The following is a 24,968-nucleotide window of genomic DNA, read 5'->3' as shown; positions in this document are numbered from 1 at the left end:
TAAATGACATTTCAGTATTCTATATTTGTTTGTTGCAAAATTGCGAAAAAATGATTTGTTGACATTTGCCTTATTTGTCTTAAATTGTTAATACGTAGAATTGTCAAGTTTATATGATTCAACAGAATATTTAAAAACGTGGTATATAAAAAGATCTTTTTATCTTGTAATTATTTGAAAGTAATATTATATGAAATATAAACGGAAGTGTAAAATATGTATTCGGCAACATAAATGTATTGATTCTGAAATCAGCATACTTCAAACGGGGCAAGACGAATCTACGTCGCTCTAAAATATATCGGCAAGTCCAATCGGTGAGCACTTCCGAACTTCCGCTCTATTTTCCCGCCGTCTTATATATTTTAAATATCGTCTTCCGCGCGCCAAAGTAAAAGCCTCAATCATTATTATTTCAGGAGAGTGAAGGCTGCGCGGGAGGCAGTGACGGATTCACCTGTTGGGCGTTATTGATGCGCGTAGGGCGTCACGACCTAGAGAGCGAATCGCTTTTGGCAGCGAACGACTAGCATTTTATTAATATTGGACTATTTTTCGGAAAAACGTTGTTGATTCACAACTAAATATAATGAAAATTACGTACATCAAATCTAAAACGATATTAGATAGGTACATCATATTATCACTAGGGATTGCAATACCGGTATTTCAAAACCGGTATTCCAGTATTTATCAATACCGAAATACCGGTTTTAACAATCTAAAATACCGGAATTTTTGGTATTAAGAAAGCACACTCGTTGACGTTTTTTAAAATGAATTATAAGTTTTGTATTGCTAAAATGCAAATATATTGAGTGAATCCAACAGAGGTGAAAAAATAATAAAACCATTTTCATCAAATATATTTATATACCTAAGTAATTGTCGCGATGAATTGTCATAATATTATTTCGAAATAGAAAACATACGTGACATAAATGTTCATTATTCTACAATAATTATTGATGACTACAATCGTTGAATTTAAGAAGCTTTTTCTGCAGCCGGTCTTATTTGCACTTGATGAACTTTTGAGGGGTTTTGTTAAAATTATCAATATGTTCAAATTATTTGTAAAAATCACTAGTTCTACAGTTATGATCAATACGTATTTTTAAATATCAACATAATAAATGTAGGTATGTAGGTTTTTTCTATAAAATAATATTTTTAAAAGATTTTAATAGCTATATTTTTATTAATAAGCAGCTACTTCTGTTTTTTAGTATTTAAGAAATACCGGTATTCAATAAGAAATACCAATAAACCGGTATTGATATTTTCATTCGGTATTGCAATCCCTAATTATCACCAGTTAGTATCGACAGTTCCGTCATTGAAGAACTAAGTTTAAAAAGCAAAAATTCCGAAATATGTACACATATTCATTCTAGGTAAGTAGAAAACTATTATGGTATTTTTTAATTACTGCAACATAAAGTGGGTCGCACAAATAAGCTCGATACGACTGTAATGCGTCGACAAATCGTCAAATAAAAGTGTATTCTTCGATTTTGTTTATATGGATGTTTCCACGAAGCAGTTAAAAAAATGATACTTTTTCACATTTCTTTATTAAGATTGCTAGTTTCGAGTCAAATATTAGTATGAAATGGGCCTTAGTTGGCTTGCACATCTAAACTCGTCTCGTTTGCAATACATATATCGAATACGTCGATGTGATGTCATCGTTATTCACATAACACACGTTGCCAAATGGAGCTCCGCCAATTGGTGGAATACGATATTTTAGTTTGAAAAATATCTAGTGTTGCAAGCAACAAGTTCCATGCGATTATCGCTGAAAGTCGAAACCGCAAGTGTTGCGGTTACGCATGCGCACATGTTACGAGTTGGTCATTTATATACAGACGTCAAGCTGGATGGTCACTAGTCAGAGTATATTTGGACGCATCGAGAGGCGACGCGCGACTGCTGACCTGAACATAGATGCGACGTTCCTAGAATGCTTGTTTTATGGCTTGCTGCAGACGTGTCGAGTTTAGATTTGCGAGCCGGCTTATAAATTCAGTATACACAGTTGGGTCTATAACATGTGTCGCTAGGTTTTAAAATCAGCCAAGTTCATTTGGCATGCAAAATCATCTCGCGTGCCATATGTTCGCCATCACCTCTATAAGATATTACAAATTACGATACGATTTCCAATGTGTTTTATAATATAATCGTGCCTAATCTCGACCATATTTCATTTTAAAAAATCAGTCATTTAATGACAATATTTTTTAAATACCCCAATCAATCTATTTATTAGCTTTTTATCGGTAAGTAAAATAAGCATAATATTCGGACGGGCGTATTTATCTCCCTCAATGCCCGGCGGTTGAATAATGAGGCGCGCGGCGGCCCTTAATCCATCACTGTCCGAATCGTCCTCCGTCACAATTCGCCCAAAATAGACGCCCGCCCTCCTAATGAAAACATCAATAGCTGAAGACGAATCCTTGTGGCAACAATCGTATACAGTGTGCAGGGTTAAACTTGTGGTATTAAATTTGCACATTATATAGTTAATTTATTATTAACTTTTTTATTCGAATACAAAGGCCTCCTATATTATATCAAGCGCGACACCGGTGTCTCGTCTGAAACGGGCCTAAGATTCACCCCATGCGTAGTGCATAAAAAGAGGAAGGTATTCAATTAAATATAATCTAAATAATTAAGAAATAATACATACAAATTATTCAAATATTTATTTATACGTTTTTATTAAAATTTGAGTCTATTAATAATCACAAAAAACCGTAATGCACATTTAGGACTTCAAATAGATTATTTTGTTTTTTCAAACTAAATAAAATATATAAAAAGCGTTTGGGTAAATAAAATTTCTTTGACGTCGTTAAAATTTATTTAATGTTAGTCGTAAAATATTTAAAAAAAAAATGGCGGCTTTGCAATCAACATCCGGCTTAATTCTATTTTAGATGCAAATGAAGCTGGATTTAATATTTCATAAATATACTTACGTAATAATATTTACAGAATCAGAATCAGGAAAATATAAAAAGGTAAAAATGGAGGTTACCAACTTTGATGTTAATCATCTCCAATTATTGTAATACACATAATATGTCTCCACATTCGTTATGCAGGCGTATACCGTAGCGTAACGAACGTTAGGCGTCCTTCAAATTTGTGCTAAAAGTGTCCCAGAAACAACTTCCCAAGAACTTGATTGGCGTGCACTACTAGAGTGTGCGTGATTCCTTAATTTGATATATAATGTATTACGGTCAATTCTCGATGAGAAAAGACCTTATCGCTCGCCATAAAATGTCGCAAACTTTTTGAAAGCTTAAAAGTTTTCTCTCGTTTCCAATTGCAGGTACGACCGATTTGAGAAGCTCTTCCTTTTCAACCGTCGTATGGGAACTTTCCCAGAGGATGTGATCGGCATCCTGCTATTCGCGACATAAGCATGTCGGAGAATCTATTGGGCCAAGCTAACCGTGCTTGGATAATAATAAAATTTATAGATAAATATTTGTTATTTCTAATAACATGACATTTCACAAAGAATATTAATAACACTAAAAACAATTAATAATATTACCTAAGTATAAGTAAAAAAAATAGTATATTAAAAATTATTAGTAAGTTCAAGTAAGTTACAACAAAACTTGGAGTGATCCGTGACGTCGGTTGGTAATTAAAGTAATACATATGTTGCAAGGGATGGTGTGATGAGGGGTAGGTGATGAATAAAATCAGAAGGTTTTGATGCGTATAAAAGTAATTCCCCAAATTTATTATCCCTTAACACAAATTACAGATTCAATTTACAGCTTGAATAATACAAAGTTTATAAATTAGATTACGACGATAGTGTTTGTGATAAAAGTTATTTTAACGTTGAAGCGAGCGGCGTGTTATTAAGACGAGCGAATTTAAGGTACTGAGTTCTTGTTGGATTGCCACGTCTGTTTTTATATTGAAAGTAGACAAAGGAAATGCTATCCACAGCGTGGGTAAATTTATTGTTTTGTTCCCACATTGCGGATAGATTCCTGGGATTTTGTCTGCGAAATTTGATTAAGGTACAAACGTTATCAGTCCAACAATGGATTTCACACGACACAATGACAGGAATGCACTGTTTACTCGTTCATTCCTGTGATGGACAACTGACATCCGACACGTGAGTATTTCTTTGGCCGGTGGAAGATGATCATATGTCAGTTCGCACGGCCGCGTTTTTGCTGATTATTAAAACATTAAATAAAATATATTAAAATATTGTGATTATTAAAATGTTGTAATCTTTAGGTTTTCTTAACTGTCTTAACTGCTATTTACACATTTCACTAATCTGCGGACTCCTTCCACCCTCACACCCCCCTTCCAGCGATATGCAGCACGTAGATCGCGATGAAAGTAGGTAGAGGTGGTCGCTTGAAGGTCCAATCAGATCTGTCTCGGTGGATGCTGCGGAGGTCTGCATCCCGGGACGTCTGCTCTCATGTCCTTGATGACTCTTTTGGTGATGTGCTTTTTGCAATTTGTCCATAGCAGGTAGCTGGAAACTGCGGCAATGATGACGATAATCAAGGCAAGCGTTGCCCACGACAGTTGGCCTGTCGACGTGTCGTTGACAATTGCTCCGCCCGACGCAGTCTGTGCGACGATGATCTCTTCCTTTGTCTGTTGTGCACCCATTTTCGTATGCTGGTGTCTCTTGGTGATGATGATGGTAAAATACTGAATAATCCAGTTGAGTTATCCGCATTTATTGTGAATAAATTGTTTATGCCTGCATTTTAAATATTGCGTACACCACTGACCTACATTCTAGGTCGATGTGTGTTCTTGCTATCGCTAACGTTGCTGTTTTGAAATCGGAAACTCCGCGTGCTGTTTTGAAACACGACCCCGATTGCATTGTTCGGCTCGTGCCTGATGTTGTTGACCGATATTTGCTCCACTGGCCTAGAGACGGTCTGGAAAATGGACACTTCTGCCGTATCGGGTAACACGAGCTCCCACGGTGTCAGGATTTTTCTCAGGCTGTTCCATTGTTTTATTTTCCTTGAGAATGTACGCTGGTTTTAAACGGTCGATAGAAACGGTGACGTTTTTTCCTCTCTTGCAAATGACATATGTTCGCGAATTGCGCGTGATGACCTCATATGGTCCGGTAAATGGAGATCTTAGCGGAGTTTTAACTGTATCATCGCGTAAGAACACATGTGTCGATTTGTCAAGGTCTTTGAAAATGAAAACGCGTTTCTCGCCGTGTTGCTGGCTTTTTACAGGTTGCAGTTGTTGGAAATGTTTTTTTAGGATCGTGACGTAGTTGCTCGGGTCTTGGTTTGTGCTGGTTTGATGGCACAAAAATTCCCCTGGTAGGCGTAAGGGTTCGCCGTACACAAGTTCAGCTGCTGTCGTCTTTAAATCTTCTCTCCAAGCTGCTCTGATTCCCATTAACACTGTCGGCAATGTTTCAGTCCATCTCTCATTCTCGTGGCATTTTATAGCGGCTTTTAATTGACGATGCAGTCTTTCGACCATACCGTTTGCGGCTGGGTGATATGCTGTCGTGTGAATCCTCGCCGTACCAGTCAGACGATTTAATTGTCTGAAAAGGTTCGACTCAAATTGTTTGCCTTGATCCGTTGTCACTCTCAAGGGCGTTCCAAAACGGGCGATCCAACCATTGTAGAATGTACGGGCGATCGTTTCCGCTTCTTGGTCTTTAATCGGAAATGCTTCCGGCCACCGCGTGAATCTGTCAACGCAGGTGAGGCAATATCTGCAGCCTTCAGACATAGGAAGGATGACGATGTCGATGTGGACATGCTCAAATCGTCCTGAAGGTGCAAAGTTTCCGAGTGGTGCTGATATGTGACGTGTGATCTTGTTCTTCTGGCATTGAAGACAGTTGCGGGCCCAATTTCGACAATCCGTTTTAATCGACGGCCAAACAAATCGTTGTGTGACAAGTTTGACGGTCGCATTAATTCCGGGATGTGAAAGTCTGTGGATATGATTAAAAGCTGCTTGTCGGTGCGGTTTGGTTATGAAAGGTCTTGCGATAGGTGTTGACAAGTCACAGAATACTTTTATGTCTGTGTCGGGAATAAGTACTTGTTTCAACTGAAGTACCGATCCGTCACGTAAAAATGTACTCATTTCGTTGTCAGTTTCCTGGTCGGCTGCGAGGTTGGCATAATTCAGTGTGTCTTCAACGACTTCTATCCTAGACAAGGCATCAGCGACGATGTTGTCTTTTCCAGCGACGTGACGTATGTCGGTCGTGAATTGTCCGATGAAATCGAGGTGTCTGAATTGTCTTGGTGAGCACTTGTCCGATTTTTGTTGGAATGCGAACGTAATGGGCTTGTGGTCGGTAAATATGGTGAACGTGTGAGCTTCTATCATGTGTCGAAAATGTTTGACAGCTAGATAGATAGCTAAAAGCTCGCGGTCGTAAGCGCCATATTTTCTCTCCGCTGGACTTAGCTTCTTTGAAAAGAATGCCAGCGGTTCCCATTGATCGTCAACTCGTTGTTGAAGTGCTGCGCCAACGGAAGTATCGGATGCGTCACTAATTATCGCTAAGTGAGTCCCCTCACTTTTCGGATGTTTCAATAGCGTTGCTTCCGCCAAACTCTTCTTGCATTCCTCGAAGGCCTTGATTGCTTCTGGTGTCCAGATGATAGGTTCTTTCTTGGAAGTTTTTCCTTGCAGGAGTGAGTTCAGTGGAGCTTGCGTTTCTGCGGCCTTGGGGACGAATCTCCTATAGAAATTCAAAATTCCCAAGAACCGTCGTAGTCCTTTTTGAGTGTCTGGGCGGGTGTATTCGCGAATAGCGCTGACACGATCTGGAAGTGGTCGAGTTCCGGTGCTGGAAACCAGGTAGCCAAGGAATTTAACTTCCTCTACTCCGAAGTGGCACTTCGTGGAGTTGACAACCAGGCCGTACTCCTGTAGGCGTTTGAACAAAATTTCCAGGTGTTGAAGATGCTCTTGTTCTGTTGTGGAGGCTACCAGGATGTCGTCTATGTAGGCGTAGCAGAAGTCCAGACCCTGCAGAACCTCGTCAATGAAGCGCTGAAAAGTCTGGGCCGCATTCCTCAAGCCGAAAGACATAAATGGAAACTCGAATAATCCAAAGGGTGTTGTGATGGCAGTCTTCGGAATGTCCTCTTCAGCCACTGGGATTTGGTTGTATGCTCTCACCAGGTCGATCGTGGAGAAAACTTTCCTATCACGCAATGTTTGTGTGAAGTCTTGGATATGACGCACGGGGTACCTGTCAGGTACGGTTCGAGCGTTTAATCCGCGGTAATCACCACATGGCCTCCATTGATCTTCAGATTTGGGCACCAGGTGAAGGGGTGACGCCCAAGAACTTTCAGATGGTCGTGCTATTCCAAGTCTGGTCATGGTTTCGAATTCCTTTTTGGCGATGTGAAGTTTGTCGGGAGCTAGGCGTCTAGGACGTTGAGCTACAGAAGGTCCTTCGGTGGTTCGTATGTGATGTCTCGTGTTGTGGATGACTTCTCTACCAGCTCCATCTGGGCGCGTGAGATCCGGAAACTGCTGCAGTAATCCATGATAAAGGGATTTACCTGCGACAGTCTTGACAGTTGCTATCTCAGTGCTGCTGTGGCGTCCAGAGGTTGTAAGTTGAGTCGTCTGATCCAACAGTCTGCGATTCTTGACATCGACTAATAATCCGAAATGGATTAGGAAGTCAACACCAATAATGGGCTTGGTGACATCTGCAATCACGAATTTCCAGGTGAATTCTCTTCGTAACCCCAAATTCAGCGTCAGTGAGATACTGCCATACGTAGCAATGACAGATCCGTTTGCTGCTGAAAGTTCGTACTGTGATTTTGGTCGGCGCCCCTGTACTTTCGTGCGTGGGAAAACGCAAAGGTCCGCTCCGGTGTCGATAAGGAATTGTATTTTCGTGGCGTGGTCGGTGACGAAGAGGCGGCTGGAGGTAGGGCTGTAATCGCTGGCCGCGCTTAGCGACTGCCCGTGGCGTTTCCCTTGTTGAAGGTGCATGGTGTGACGCACTTCTCCGCATCTTGGCCGAATCTACGATGATACCAACACATGCCAGGTTTGCTGTGGCTTTGGTCTCGCGGTCGGGAATGGTTCCTCCTTTGGCTGGCTGATCGTGACTGGTGACGTGGCCTTGATGGTCGGTTTCCTCTTGCGAGCTCTTTGGAGAGCTCCTCGCGAAGAGTTGAGATTTCCTCCCGCAAGGTGATCACCAGCTTGCTGATGCCGCACAGGTCTTCCATCGTGGTTTCAGCAATGGATGCCTTTGATGTGGAATCTGCCATGGCGTCAGCTAGGTCTGCAACCTTGTTGAGATCCGCGTCCTTCTGTGTCGCCAGTACCAATTGCATGGTATGTGGTAAGCGACCCATCCAAAGCGTGCGTAGGATGTCATCAGTAACGGCTGCTCCTGCGAGAGAACGTAGGTGGCGCAAGAACTGTGATGGTTTGCGATCACCAACTTCCTCGTGCTCCAGTAGTCGTCTGGTCTTCTGCTCCTGGGTAGAGCTCAGCCTTCTCGTCAGCTCCGTCCTGAGGTGCTCGTAGGCTCCTTCACGAGGTGGGTTAAGGATGATGTCTCGAACCTCTGACGCGTAACGAGATTCCAAAGCTCCCAGGATGTATCCAAATTTGGTCGCGTCAGTCGTGACGCCAGCTGCTTCGAAGCTTCGCTCCACCATGCAGAACCACATTTCCGGGTCTTCTGGACAGAATGGTGGGATCCTCACTGCCACGCGGCTGATCTGAGGTGTGGTCTGCTGGGCTGGTGCTGGTGTTGTCGTTTCTCCTCCGGCATTGCTGCCATACCCGCTGGAGAACTGTCCATTGGGCATCTTGACAAGGCAAGTGAATTTAAGAAAATTAACGCGGGAAAACGGATGTTGAAAACTGCGCGGGAAAACGAGCTCCAACGAAAAAATAATTCTCTCACAAACACAGTAAAATAGTAGTTAATAAAAAAATTAAACGAAGTCTGTAAAATGAAAATGAATGAATTGAATTTTACTTTACGGGTCACCACTGTAGCAAGGGATGGTGTGATGAGGGGTAGGTGATGAATAAAATCAGAAGGTTTTGATGCGTATAAAAGTAATTCCCCAAATTTATTATCCCTTAACACAAATTACAGATTCAATTTACAGCTTGAATAATACAAAGTTTATAACTTTTATCACAAACACTATCGTCGTAATCTAATTTATAAACTTTGTATTATTCAAGCTGTAAATTGAATCTGTAATTTGTGTTAAGGGATAATAAATTTGGGGAATTACTTTTATACGCATCAAAACCTTCTGATTTTATTCATCACCTACCCCTCATCACACCATCCCTTGCTACACATACATTGATTCAAAATACAAAAGTCGATCGCCAATAGTAACTCAATTTGGAAAGCGTTTCAGAGAGTATTAAGAGGGATTCGTTAAAATTTGTCGCAATTAAGTATGACGCCTGTAGCATAGTGCATGTGCATGGGTGGGAAACCCGAGAGACGCATGTTCGATTCCTACTGGGTGTATTACTTTTTTAAAAAAAGATTTTTTTCTATTGGTTATAGTAATCAATGTTCCATGTAAGGTGTGCGCATGTGCGTGCGCACACCTACTAAAATGTGTCCGCACACATCGATGACCCAGTATTGAACGGTAACAAGTTAAAAATTCGACATTTCGCGATATTGGTATCAAAATACTCGTAAAATCATCAAAATCAAAATCATGCTCTAGTCGGTTTTGTACAGAAACAATTCGAAAAAAATAATTTAGATACCTTGAGAGCCAAAAAAACCCATATGAAATTTTACAAACTTTAAAAAAAAACAGTTTTGTACAGATCCATTATAAGTTTCCATTTAAAACTGGCGATTTACCATACGTTTCAATTTAGAATAAATAAATTCTGACATGTATACTTTTAAAACTTGTCAAATCTTGTGTATTGTAAAATATTCAAAATATTAAAACATGATTTTCTCAAAACTACGTTTTTTAGTTGTTACTGTTTAATACTGGGTCATCGACATGTTTTCATCCCCCGCATAGTCCTCAGACAAAAATATTGTAAAAGAAAGTTTCCTTTGCCAGATTTGAGTTTTGCTCGAATGCACGAAACCGTCATCTGCACAATAATTCTTCGACTCATTTCTAGGAAGGCGAAGGTCTAGTGCGACTAACGCGAGCACGCAAGTGAACAATCCGATTGCTTGCATAGTTACATATTATATAATAGTACAATATTATACTTATTAATTTTATACCTATTTTTTATATACTTCAAAATTGTATGTGTGTGTTTGTGGGGGGGGGGGAAGGGATGTAAATTTACCACACCGGGTGACGGATGACATCAACCCTACTTACGCCACTGCTCAGATGCGTTGATGATCCGCACACACAATAGAAAAATTAGAGGGACCGTTGGTTATAATGTCATATTTTCTCAGAAGTGTTATCAAGAATATGTATGACCTATAAGCAGTTAATAACGGAAGTTCGTTATTATGAGAAAGCAATATCTTTGCTATAAAATAACGACATTCTTATATCACTACCATAAATCACGCTTAATACTGCCAACCCTATTTACAGCACGATTTACCGTTTTTCCAATACCGGTTATACAATAGCAGATCCCTTTTCTAGCTCTACAGTACAATCCTTTTAACAGAAAAGGTTTTTTCTGTTTCACTAGTAATCAAATTGTGTTTTTTTTACGTGGGCTAACAATGCCAAGTCGTTGAAAAAACAAGCGAGGATAACAGAAAAGCTATTGGTTTTTTTTCAAGAAATGCAGTATATGTATATATCAAAACCCTGAACATGAAATAACTATCAGGAACTTTAATATTATTTATTCTTCACTCATATATTATCTAGTAAGAGATGGCACACAGTGGTTTTCCTGCCAAATAGCTTATTTTCGTACCCCGTCTGGCATGTTTTTGTCAACGACAGTTGGTAACACTGCCAACAGCCCCCCAGCGGACCGCGTCTCATGGGTTTGAGTAGCACTGGCATAGACGTCCGATACAATGATCATGATAAAATAACATTTAAAATTTCGATATTATTTAATAATAATTGTATGACTGGTTCTAACCGTGTCCAGAAATTTGTACGTATGTACGTATGCACCGCGAAATGTTATATCGGAATTATATGGCCGTATATTAAAGACCGTCCTACCTCTTTGGGTCGTATAGTATTGACATAAAATTCATGTCAAAATAAAACGTGGTTCTTGTCGGTTTACACTTTACAGGAAGCCAGCAGCAAACAAATTTTGAAAATAACCAATATACTGGATTATTTGATAGGTTAGGTTAGGTTTTCATTCTTCACGATTCATTCATGAATTTTGCCGAAATCAGCCATACAAATTGAATATATATATTAAATCTAATAAAATTGGAGGCCGTATAGAATACTGTCATCTAATGTTTGAGGCTTTCACGGTTGTTTTTTATCGTAGTATATTCTTGGGTTTCCACCGTGTCTCCTTCTTCCTTTTTCACTCGACGTTTCGGGCTCGTTGCAGAGGCCATCATCATTGCTCTTAGCTAATCGGATTCCTTTTGACATTCTTAGAGCAACGTTTACACTCACATACCTACACTACATTTTCATCATAAAACCTATCATCTCTTGATAATGGCCTCTGCAACGAGCCCGAAACGTCGAGTAAAGAAGGAAGAAGGAGACACGGTGGAAACCCAAGAATATACTACGATAATACTGTCATCTTTTTCCGATAAGAAAGTTCACGGCGAACTGTCCCACGGTGGAATGTTTTACGTACAATTTACATGTAACCCTCTTTTCTTGCTGTACTTTTAGTGAGCGATGAAATAACTAGGTAGAATTTTGCAAAATTTGGACTATAATAATTTTCAAAGACCTTGAAATAAAACTTATTTCACTGATTTGAAATTGAGTGCTCTAGCAAAAGCCTCATGGTTCGAAATATAATAATACTATGTCAACATCCGTTAATCAAATCTGTAGAAATTACCAAAAGTTTGTTTTATATTTTACACAATATTATAATTAAATTCTACAGTTAAATTTAGGTAGGGTAACGGTAGGTATAGGTACTGTGATATGAGAACAAATTTTGCGGTGGATACTGGGTGTGAGGTGGTAAAGCGCGAATCAAATTGAGGTGCATGTCACCTACTGTCGGCGACAAATTTACTCTACGGTTTCGTCATTTTTCAGAATATTTTGAACGATCACCATCTCTGTCAATTCACTGAAGAATGACACTGATGAAGAGTGCCAACTATAATGTATTAGTAATTTGAATTATTATTATATTTATTCATGCTGATTTCAATTAATTTTAACAGTTTGACACGACATCCATAGATTATATTTTGAACAGAACCCAACCTGCAGACCATAAATAATAGACAACGTTCTTAAAGAAAATACATAGTGACAACCGCTAAAAACAAAAAAAAAAACATGATTTGGTCAGATGATAAAAACGTTCATTAAGTCATGCAGGTGTCGATGCAGCGCAGTTAAACGTGAGGTGACTTCATTGTTGTTCTAGTGATTTCGGCAGATTTTGCTAACTGACAATGTTCCTTTAAAGGTTCAAAATGTGTTACGGGATGGGAACACCAGTCTGATAACGTTTTAAACACCAAGAAAAACGACATTACACACTTTTTTCCTTAGCGGCAGCTCACTGTGACGTCATGTGATAGTAGGCGACATGCAGCATAATATATTTCGCGCTTAACCTGATCCGTGCCATGATTAACTCGCCAAAGCATGTATATCGCGTCAGGCCACGGACGAATATATTCGCGGGTTCTTGTAAACGTCATAACTTCTGAATAAACATTCTGTGTATATTTTCTAAACTATCATTTTAGTGTGAAAATATTCACGATAAACTTGATAAACATGTTGTGTTGCTAAGTTTTCACAAATATTTATCATTCCGTTCCTATTTCATATTTTTTAAAGGATTTATTTTATTCCGAAAATAGCCGGCCTACAAGTGTCCACCTAGTAAAAATTGGCTGGCAGTGATAAGGTTATAGGTTAAAATAATCAATATTGATACGTTTTGATTAATTTTTGAAACACAGTTTCAATTTAATTTTTCTCGAAACTAGGAATAAGAAGGTTGAGTGACGCTGTTTTACTCCAAGAACTTCATTATTGTAAAGTCTAATATAAATATATCTAATATTATGAATTAGTAGTGTTAACTTGAAACACTTACCACGATATCAACATCCTTATAGTCCCCCTCCGGCTGTAGTGACAGTATCTCCCGCCATTTATCCTGAATCGCCCTGAGCGTCGCGACGCCTGCCCCCTCCCTCCCGCCGATGACTATCTCCACGTCCTCCAACTCAGGTGCACAAGCGAAGTTCGATTGGTTAACTCCTGAACATATGCTGACGCTGTATGCTGTTGCGGGGGATCCCGGAATCGCTCGAGATTCAGGATCTTGGTCGATGACGGATGATTCTTCGTACTGTAAAAATTACATATTTTAATACAAATAGTAAATCATTATCTTATTCGATATGTAGCATACATACCTTCACAGTATGAATATATCTTACAGAGGCGAAGGGTGGAGGTGGGCCGTTACGATCCGACTTAAATAGTGCACATTAAACTTTATCAGTGATACATATTTGTTTTTATTGAACTAAGACAACAATTTATTTACAGATGGCGTTGATTAATTAAAAAAAATCAATTGAGCCTTGCCTAATCAAACCATAATAGTTTTGGTATGTTTTAGGCGATCTGACAAAATTGTGCACACTTTTTCGTTCATACTTCTTCGATTTCGTTAAATTCAATTCAATTTGCGTATGGTGTTGGTCAGTTTTTGTTCATTATGACCTGCTTAAACCAAGCCATACTATATAAAAATATTATTCTATCTATAAAATATCCAAAATAATGTGTGATTTAATGTTATAAATTCATATATTTTATATATAAATGGGTATTTTTGAATATTATCTATTTTGGCTTGGGTTTAATTGAGTTTTAAAAACAAACCAACACCATCTGCAAACTGTAGTCTTAGTTCAATGAAAACAAATACGTATACCTGACAAAGTTTAGTATGCACTATTTATATCAGATCTTAACAACGCACCTCCACCCTTCGCCACTGATCTAATAATGATTATGAGTATTGGATGTAAACTATTCGACCTGAAAATAATAGGATTTAGTTATTTTCCTTGGTAAGAGTTTTTAATTTCACTTTCATACTAATATGCATAGAAAAGAACATCCATTCAATTTCTTGGGTAAAACTAACAAATATCAACAATACTGAATATCAATAAGACAGGGTAGAGTGATGAAATGTACTGAAAATTGAAATTAAGCTTCACTTTTTTGTAAGTTTGTGTTTATAAATAACATAAGTTTAACTTAGAATTTTAAAATATTTAAAATGTTTTTAAATAAATATGTATGTGAACATACATAACTTGAAAACACTTCAGATATATTCAAGTTATGTATGTTGAATATATAGAATGTTACATTCTCAAAATCTTGTGAATTATTCGTTTAATAAAAGAAATGGTTTATTAACAATAATTGTTAGCTAGTTCAAGTAGATGTTATAACTAAAAATAATTGGCGAGAGCCGGGCGTCGGTTAGTAATTAAGGTACGTAATTAATATTCCTTGATTTAATACACAAAAACCGATAGTCAATAACTTGATAAGCAATTCATGTATGACTACTAGTTTAAATTGTCGCAATTAGATAGGAGGCTCGTAGCATAAGATTGGTTATGCACAGATGGCGCGATACCACATATGATTTTTTCTAGTGGGTATATTATACCTGAGGTGTTTTCAAGTTATGTATGTACAATATATGGAATGTCATTCTCAAAATCTTGTGAATTATTCTTTGAATAAAAGAAATGGTATAGTAAATGATAATATTAAATTAAATATAGCACAAATAATACTGCAATGCAATTGTACAAAAGTTAAATCGATAGGATAGTAATACGAGTATGTATTGATGAAACAGTCAAGCGGTCAATTTAGTTTTAATAAAGTAAATTGCACGATTCCGTAATTCAGTCACTAATAATCATTATATTATATTTGTTTACCATGGTAGCTGTACATCTTGGTAACGATGTGACGGAAGGAGAGGGCGGGTCGATGGGCTTATGACCCTGGGCTTTGATGGCCAGCTGCAATTTCTCGTATCTTGGACCTCTGAGGAACCTTTCCAGCTTTAATTTCACGACGGCACCTGTACATCTAAGGATCTCCACTGCCTGGTGGTTGCTGACTTCTAGAAGAGGTTTGTCGTCCACCTGATTATGACAATCAAAAGCATTTAGGATCAAAATACAAATACTTTATTATACATTAGGATTTTTAATTAATCTTCCCACTAATATTATGTAAGAATCAATTATAGTAAATATAATAAGGGTAGTTTTTTACCTCTACAATTCTGTCATTAATCTGTATCTTGTTGCATAGATCAGCAGAGCTTCCCGTGCTGATACTCTTGACGAAGATTCCTGATAATTCTTCTGTAAAAAAATAAATAAATACAATTTAAATTTGTTGTAATCGATTAACATCTTTATTTTAAAGTTTATAATTATTTTCCTGTTGACAGCTTCTCAAACGAGTATTTTCCGACTAACTTTCTTCAAGAAATGCTCGCCTTTCATTCTCTTGAAGCTCGCAGGTCACTTCTGATCTTAAAGTATTTTCCCTGCTCTCGCGTGGTATAGTTTCCAATCCCGATATTCTAGAAAATTTGCATTTTTATGCACCCGTCAATTACATGCGTGGTTGCAGCCATGTCCTATTTTGGGTGAAAGCTGTTTCCTCATGTCAGGCTCACCAGTCACCAATAGCGAGGGCTGTGCGGCTGGTAAATGCACTCGCACTGTAGAGAAGTAGGCATTTTTAGCGTTGCATTGCATTCTGTTTTTAAATTCTATTTTATTGTATAGTTTGTATTTTTTTTTTGAATTAATGTCGTTTTTTTATTTTATTTCTTTTGTGTAAAACTATTTTTTGCTTTGTTTTTTTTCTCTACCTTGTTTTTTCTCTAACTGCTTACTTCTACTTTTTATTCTAAATGTCATGTTGTGAACGTTTTGAATTAATAATTTGTTATGTACTCAACGTGTCTTTTTTATATAAATAAATAAGTAACTCAAATGATTCGTGATTTTATAATCTTTTAACTTCTAAGTTATTTCTTAAAGCACCAAGGTGCATGGTTGCTTCATTAGTTCCGTACATCTTACGGGCTGTCGGTTGCAATCTGTCAAATTTGACAATCGGTTTGTTCACCTTATAGTAGAGAAACATTATTTGGTGTACGGCCACGGTCAGATGCCGATGTACAAAGTCTCGATGAACCCAAATCATACGTTACGTATGCCGTATGGCTTACAGCCGCATACAGTTTTGCAGTGTTAGTTCCAGGGCAAGGAAGTGTGATACTAACATTTTTTCATTCAAACACGTTTATAGCGTCATGGAAAGCGGCTGCATATACATGACGAGTGGAGATGGCGTAACTCAAACTATTGTCGTCATAATTTGGATCGAGTATAATAATGTTTATAATTACACTACAGCCCGAAACCTGAGTGATCATTATTTTCTACCAACTCCCCTATTTCGCCAGACATACTGATAGTCTGTAGGCTATTTTCCACTTCATCTAGCCCACAGTCGAGTTCTCATAGCAAAAATTAGCTGTATAGCAGTGGTGAAGGGTGGAGGTAGGCTGTTAAGATCCGACAAAAATAGTGCACACTAAACTTTGTCAGTGAAATGCATTTGTTTTCATTGAACTAAGACTACAATGTGTAGATAGTGTTTGTAAGTTTTTAAAATACAATCAAACCCCGCCGAATCCAAGCCATAGTAGAACATAGTTAAAAAACGTTTATGTATAAAAAATCTAAAATTTTGCCATTATACCATACATCATTTTAGATATTTTATAGATAGAAGAATTTTTGAAGTTATACTTCTTTTGGCACGTTTGAGAAATCAGATCAGAGTGTATTTTTGGCGTGTGACATGTAACACATAATTATTTTTTTTTCACACGAAAAAAAATGCACTCGATTGGATTCGAACCACCGATTGTTCGGTTATCAGCAGAACACACTACCTCTACGCCACGGTATGGTAATACAATCGTGACGATTACACAGTATACTATTATAGTTTACAATTGTACCATTGCCTAGGCAGCGAATTTATTATTGTCGGCCATTTGCAATTCCTTACGTAAACAAACGATTAAACGAGTGAGAGTTGGTATTTCAAAAATAAAAACAACGAGAAACCATTATATAATTTAGTAATATAAGTTAAAGTGTATAGAAATATACCAACGGCGTTCCAATAAGCGGTCCTTTTTCTTGAGTGTGTAATTCAACAAGATTATTAAGGGGGGACATGCTCGTCGAAGGTCAAAATTGAGTTATTATTGTATTTTCAAACCATGATCCTGGACACTCCTTAAACGTTGTAGATAATCTATTTATATAATTTTGAAGCCTTATTATCCTTTATAGTTATTTTAAACATTTGATGTCTGCATGAAGTATTTTTGTTACATAAAATAGTATTCTTTTAAACCTCTCGCTCTAATGTTTTCGAATATAGTCATATTTCGGTACATAACTGTGCAGTGGTGTTAAGATTTTTTACATTTATTAATTTTTAAACGCATTTATAAAGCCATTAGTATAATTTATTACGAGATAATTTTTGTAAAATATTCACGATAAAAAATTATTTTGATAATCTCTGTGATCCCAAATTTTACAAGAATTAGGCATTTTATTATTCAAAAAATCGGCAAGATTAACACATTTGAAGATGATTCTAAAGATACATATTGTAAGCTATGTCTTTGACCATTCAAGTGTGATAAACATCTTATGAATAATGATTGCTTTATAATAATTATTGACCTAAGAATAAGGTAGTGTTTTTTTGAAATACGCCATTTTTTTTGTCATTCCCTAGTGGTTAAGCTACAACATACGGCCGTAGCCATAAATTGACAAACTATAATTAAAGTAGGGAGTAAAATTATGTTAACGCGCGTGTTTGCCGATTTTTTGAATAATAAAATGCCTAATTCTTGTCAAATTTGGGATCACAGAGATTATCAATATAATATTTTATCGTGAATATTTTACAAAAATTATCTCGTAATAAATTATGCTAATGGTTTTATAAATGCGTTTAAAAAATAATAAATGTAAAAAATCTTAACACCACTGCACAGTTACGTACCGGAATATGACTATATTCTAAAACATTAGAGCGAGAGGTTTAAAAGAATACTATTTTATGTAACAAAAATACTTCATGCAGTCATCAAATGTTTAAAATAACTATAAAGGATAATAAGGCTTTAAAATTATATAAATAGATTATCTACAACGTTTAAGGAGTGTCCAGGATCATGGTTTTAAAATACAATAAAAACTCAATTTTGACCTTCGACGAGCATGTCCCCCCTTAAGAGCTAGTCAAAGAATCTAGTTTATCACAAGTTTTGTTTTTGTTTTGTTACACCAAAGAAGTACGTATAACTTCTAATGCGCGTACATAAGTACACACATCGATTTTTTTTATCGATTATGCTTTGGTGAAGAAAAGGTTAAATAAATTTAAAAAAAAAACTAACCAACACCATCCGTAATAATATGTATTCTTAATTCAACGAAAAAAAAATATGTATGACTGAAAAGGTGTGCATCATTTTTGTCGCATCGCTTATACTATAGCATACTTAAACTATCATGGTTTGGTTTAGGCAGGGTTTAATTGAACTTTAAAAACTAGCCAGAACCATCTGCAAATTATTTTATGAAGTACCGTCTTAATGTAAACATATAATTAATTATAACTGAAAAAGTTTATTGTGCACTATGTACGTCAAATCTTAACAGCCTACCTCCACCCTTCGCCGCTGCCGTATAGACTGAGCCCCACCTTATAGAGAAGGTTTTTTTAAGAGCATACTTCAGTGAAACGGCAAATAATTTTCAGCAATAGGTGGGATGTAATTTCGCTTGCGTTGCCAGTCGGAGAGCGATAGTTGACCTGTGATCACGTCAATTTATTTTGTGAGGGTGTCGGAGGAATTAATTCTTTAATCGTGTAAAGATGACTAAAAACGTTATGTATTTACTCGAAAAACAAAACATGTCAATGAATATATCGTCACTGTTCTGGCAGAAGACACTAATTCGAAAAATGACATTTGAGTTAGTTATACCAAAATGTTCCTTATTTCAAACTTTACCGTCTGGAAACCTTCTTAATAAATAAACAGTCTTTATTTTAAAGTCATCCTTTTAACGATTACTTAATAAACTCACATTATAGACCATTTCAAACATTTTAACAACTTCAAAGTCAAATTACTCAAAACTAGTATTCTCCAGTTAGTGTGTTCTGCCAGAACAGAGACGATATTATTATTATTATTACTTAAATAACAATAAACATAACATTAAACGGACGCATGTTGAATTTTTATGACAAATTATGTTTTGATCTGCGCTCGTCGTTTACACAAGCTTCGCGTCGCGTAGTAACGATCGTTTTAGACCGTGCCCCAGCTGAAGTATAGCCTTAACGATAACATAATATAAGTATGACTGAAAAAGTTTAGTGTGCACTATTTACGTCGAATTTTAACAGCCTACCTTCACCCTTCACTGCTGCTGTATAGACTAAGCCCCACCTTCTAGAGAAAGGCTTTGTTTAATGTATTTGGTTAGTTTATTTGATAATAATAATGCCTCCAAAACTGTAGAAAATCGGGATAATAACATTATTACGTGGCTCTGTATTCGTAATCAAAGATGTCAAAAAGTTTATGCAAAACTTCTTTGACAGTAAAGTAAAGTTGTCAGCTTTCCGTATTATTTCGAATTTCTACAACTGTCAACCAAATTTGGCGACAGCCGTGAGATTACGATTTTAACTTTGCCCAATTATTTCATAATAATTAACACTTCCTGTAATAAAGTCATTGTATAATCAGGGTAGTTCATAGGCGGCTCTCGTGGTGCAGTAGGTAAGGCGCTGGCCTTCCACCCGAGAGTTCTGGGTTCGATTCCCGGTCATGACAAAAACATTTATGTGTTTTTCTCAAAGCCTGGGTGTTTGTGATTGTTCAAAATGACTAACAACCACCTTGTACGAAAAAGCAAGGACATGGTTATTAATAATTCTAAAAAAAAGGGTAGTTCACAATAATTATCGATCAAGCAACCGCCATCTTTAGATTAATAAAGCCTGAGCATAACTTTTTGCACATGCAACGAGTAGTCCACTTTTCAGTTGTCAAAATCAGATCCCAGATTGCTTGACTTATTGATCCGCCCTTTCTCGTTTCAAATTGAATTATAAAAAAGTTCTCAAATCAAATATAATATTAACTATCAGTGTTACATATTAATAAATAATAAACATTCCTGTTATTCATCAGCTGTCAAAGTCGGACTCTAGGGGCGGCAGGTTATATATGGTGAGGCGGGCTGGTAATCAATTTGCGCCAAAACTGTCACGTTAAAATTATATTATATCGGTACGTTATAATGACCAAAGTAAATTCTCCGTGATGGCCTGAATTTTTTTTTATCGCGTCGCTATTTCTCGTAAATTGTTGGCTATTGTTGGCTTGCTTCATTCAGTTGTATGAGAAAGCCGATTCCTTGCCCCTATTTTTATTTAATACCTCTATGGTCGGACTAGTCTTTCACACAAAAATTGGTGGTAATATCGATTTCCAAAAAATATGTAGCATTGATCTATGCGTTACATTTGTAGAAGGTGTGTTAATGCAAGTGTATTATTTATCATGAAGCTTATCTGTTCAAATCAAACCATTCCCTGTGTGAACACAACAGACGCGTCAGTATGAGCACTTCATAGAACAATGACAGGCAATGACAGTTCATACATAGACAACAGCGGAAGGGGCGGAAAAAGTAGGACCAGTCGTTGTGAATGTATCGGCTTTTTGCTTGAGTCGGCAATGATCGAATCCAATCAAAAAATTCGATGTGTGTTAATATAATAATCGTAGCTCTACAATTATCCGCATAAATGTCAATACTAGTATTGGTAAGACATCAAATTGAATGTGAATCATGTCCATTTTGACAGGTTCCTTCAGCAGTATAAAGAGGTATTTGCTAACATTAATTTGCTAATATTAATAAAGCTTGTATATACTTTATGTTTCGACTATTTAATTAAAGTGATCCATGTACTATCAAAATATGGTAAGTATTATACAGTGAAAACATACTAGAATTTTACAAAAGGAGTTTTAACTTTAGGTCCAAATATCTCAGGATCTATTTTGATGGACTTGATCCATAATTATTGCGACCCATCCATATAATAGATTCACCCGCCGTTGACGGTTCAGCTGAAACGTGTCCGTTTATTATGTCGTGGGTCTCGGGTTCAAATCTCGAATATGGAAACTTCATAATAATATGTTGTTTTTTAATGTATCTTTGCACTCGAGAATGGACTTATTGATTGAGTAATCTGCTAACATCCATTTTTCGAAAAAAAAGCTACGTTCACACTTATATTCAAATATTTATATTATTTTATACAAATCTAGTCTAAAAAATATTTATTACGTGTTTAAATATTTTTAATTGAAATAAGTAGGTAATAACTTCAATACGTCATATTGTTTAAAAAATATGTTCAGTATATCATTATATGTTTTTATTGGTAAAATTTGTGGTAAATATGCCGCAGAGGTGGACATGAGATTTTACAACTTTCTTTTTAGATCAAACTAAACCTAAACTTACACGCACGGTGGCCGCGCGGCTTAAACGTTGGACTATCACGCCGCGGGTCTCCGGTTCGAATCCTAGGCCTGGCAAGTACACATATTGTTTTTCAATTCGTGTGTGAGTCAGGGTATGGACCTTATAGGTTGAGCAAGTGGCTGACATCCATTTCTCGTAAAAAACTGAATCTGTTAATACAAACTTAACCTCTACTCTGTGGAGGTCTATATGATTTTATTAGGATCGGACATGGTCGAAAAAAAAACCTAACCTAACCTAACATAACCTGACCTAATCTAACCAACTCCAATCAAATATTACCTCATATAATCTTAGTTTGTGATAATGGTGTATCAAAATGTATGAAAATTTCAAATTTTCAATTAACGATTATTGGATCGAAAAGCCGATTCGCCGACAGAAAAGGGTATTTATTATAATTGTCTACATGGAATAAACTGTTTTCGTAAAAAAAATAATATAAAAGCTCGTGTCCACCTCTGCGGTACAATTACCAAATGTGTTCATAAATAAAATTATTTATCATTATAAAATAACAGAGGTAGGAAATATATAAATATAATAATGAAGCTTTTAAAATACTTCTATGTTTTCGTTCATACAAATACATAAGTAGTAAGAATTCGGGAAGTTAACCGTGTAGAATTACCCGGTTTTCGGATATTTCAGAATCGCGCGGTTACCCGGTTAACCGGTTACAGTAGAAATTGAGGGAAAATCTATCTGTATTGCAACACTAGATAGCGATACCATAACGTTGTTAGAATTGTTGAAATGATAACAAAATGAAAGTAAATATTCCCTAATTTGGTAGTGTTGTAGTATTTAATTTATTTATGATTTTACGAGATCATTAAACCAGTGATGACCAATTAGTAGCTCACGTGCGCTTTGAGATCCGAGAATATATTATTGAATACGCATTGGAACAAAATTTATTAAATAGGAATTATTCCAAATAGTCACACAATAGTTACATCAAAGTGATTGGGCCTGCCTGCAGGTATGGTATTATTGGTTCTGCAAAATAACTTGGGTGCCCTATACTTACTAGAATAACTTTGTACCACGATTTTCTTAGCTCGTATTCTTGTTTGTCTGGTGGTTGTTTATCCAGTACAAATCTTGCAATCGATTTTCAACTAACTTCCCGACTAGATAGACATTTGAAACTTTTAGAATATATCAGAACACGATGCCAATGTATTTTTTTTATACTTTTAGCCATCTTTAAGTAGAATTGAATTCATTTTCAGTTAATTCTGTTTTGTATGAAAAGTTATTTAAGAAAAAATCCGTAATCCAATCCACTATTATTGGTTGCTAAGCGGGTGGTCCTGGCAACTAAATTATTAATATATACGTGCGTTACTATGGAAATCAAAATGACATTTCAGTATTCTATATTTCTTTGTTTGTTTCAAAATAGCAAAAAAATGATTTGTTGTCCTTATTTTTTTTCTTAAATTATTAATACATAGAATTGTCAAGTTTATATGATTCAACAGAAAATTTAAAAACGTGGTATATGAAAAAATCTTTTTATCTTGTAACTATTAGTAAATGTGAACGAATCAATAATTAATGATATGGGGAAAACTATGTACACTCACCAAAAGGCAGTGTAAATTTGGCTTTTGGGGAGTGTATATAGTGCCTGAAGATGCCGAAAGGCGAATCCCGGGTCGCAAAAAACGACTTATTCTCATTTTTTTTAAAATTTACTGATTATGTATCATTTACCTACCATACCAGATAAACAAGGTGTTCCGTTAAAATTTCAAGATTTGCGAAGTGTTCTATCACAGGAAAAGTTTGGAAAACAATACATATACAAACTGTAGAATTTAATTCAAATGTCTACAAAAAAACTAAGACCCGGCTCTATAAAATCGTCCATATGCACAGTCGTTGCATACGGGTGCGAGTCATGGACGCTAAATATGAAAGCAGCTGAAATGGTGGACTGATTTGAGAGTAAGATCCTGAGGCGGATATATGGACCCATTAATGATGGTGGAGAGTGGAGAATTAGGTACAACACAACTATACCGCTTATCCCAAGATTCAAAACTCTCCACCTTCATAAAACTCCAGAAGCTAAACTGAACAGGCCATGTCCAGCGCATGCCTGAGTCACGGATACCGAAGAAGATCCTCGAAGGAAATCCAGGGGGGAAAAGGCCAGCGAGAAAGTCACGCACACGATGGGGTGATAACGTTACAAAAGATGCCAACCAGCTGCTAAAAATCAGGAACTGGAAAAGACGTGCGGAGCACCGTACCGGCTGGAGGACGGCGGTGGAGTTGGCCAGGGCTCGATTTGAGCTGTAGCGTCATCGAAGAAGAAGAAGAAGAAGAAGAATTTAATTCGATTCGATTATTTACCTACGTATTGTACTTCGGAATTATTCAAAGTAAAATAACTCAATAATTGTAATTGATAAACTCTATTGACAATAAATATATAAATAACTAAACACATCTAATATAATGATCCGATTATTGTAGGATGTCACGCGTAAAGTATTCAAAACAAAAACAGCAATTTTTTACTTGTTAAGTACATTACAATGTCTACCTAGTTACTTACCCTCCCCGAGGTATTTTAAAAGAATTGTTCTTTATATAAAAAATACAGACAAATTTCGAGAAGTATTTTTTTACATCAATACAAATTGAATCCAATTTGTCAAAATGAGACTGCCGTTTAAATAATTCACCGCATTCAGCGTTGCAATACTCCGTATGTGACACACGGTAGGATCAACAATATAACGTTATCAAGAAATGATTTTTTTTTGAACAAATTTAATTATATCATTATCGTCATTCGAGGTCGATTCACTGATGGATGAAGGCCTCCCCTAGATGTCTCCATCCTTCTCGGTATCTAGTCCTTCGCTTCTACGTACTGTTATGTCCTTCCGATGAGTGCTTTAAGGAAACAGGTGATTTGAGCTGGCAGGTATCCTGTATGATTTGACGGTGTTAACCTTCCTTAAGTTTCTTACCAGAATTAGGACACTCTGTGAGA

The 24,968-nt window shown here is 36.6% G+C and overlaps 1 protein-coding gene across 1 annotated transcript in view; it reads right to left on the bottom strand.

Moving 5' to 3' along the window:
• LOC147075289 (multiple PDZ domain protein-like) overlaps positions 1-24,968 on the bottom strand; it is a 665,568-nt gene that overhangs the window by 342,557 nt on the left and 298,043 nt on the right. The window contains exons 7-9 of the mRNA XM_085942916.1: positions 15,522-15,613; positions 15,179-15,388; positions 13,291-13,548 (exon numbers count right to left, since the gene is read on the bottom strand). Coding sequence (XP_085799042.1) covers positions 13,291-13,548; positions 15,179-15,388; positions 15,522-15,613 — 560 coding nt within the window. The remainder of the gene's footprint in view (positions 1-13,290; positions 13,549-15,178; positions 15,389-15,521; positions 15,614-24,968) is intronic.

The sequence above is a fragment of the Rhyacophila brunnea genome, unplaced genomic scaffold (genome assembly GCF_057557595.1).
Source record: "Rhyacophila brunnea isolate RB1 unplaced genomic scaffold, BYU_Rbru_1.0 scaffold_15, whole genome shotgun sequence".
Taxonomy (NCBI): domain Eukaryota; kingdom Metazoa; phylum Arthropoda; class Insecta; order Trichoptera; family Rhyacophilidae; genus Rhyacophila; species Rhyacophila brunnea.
This window is presented reverse-complemented; position numbering and strand designations above follow the sequence as displayed.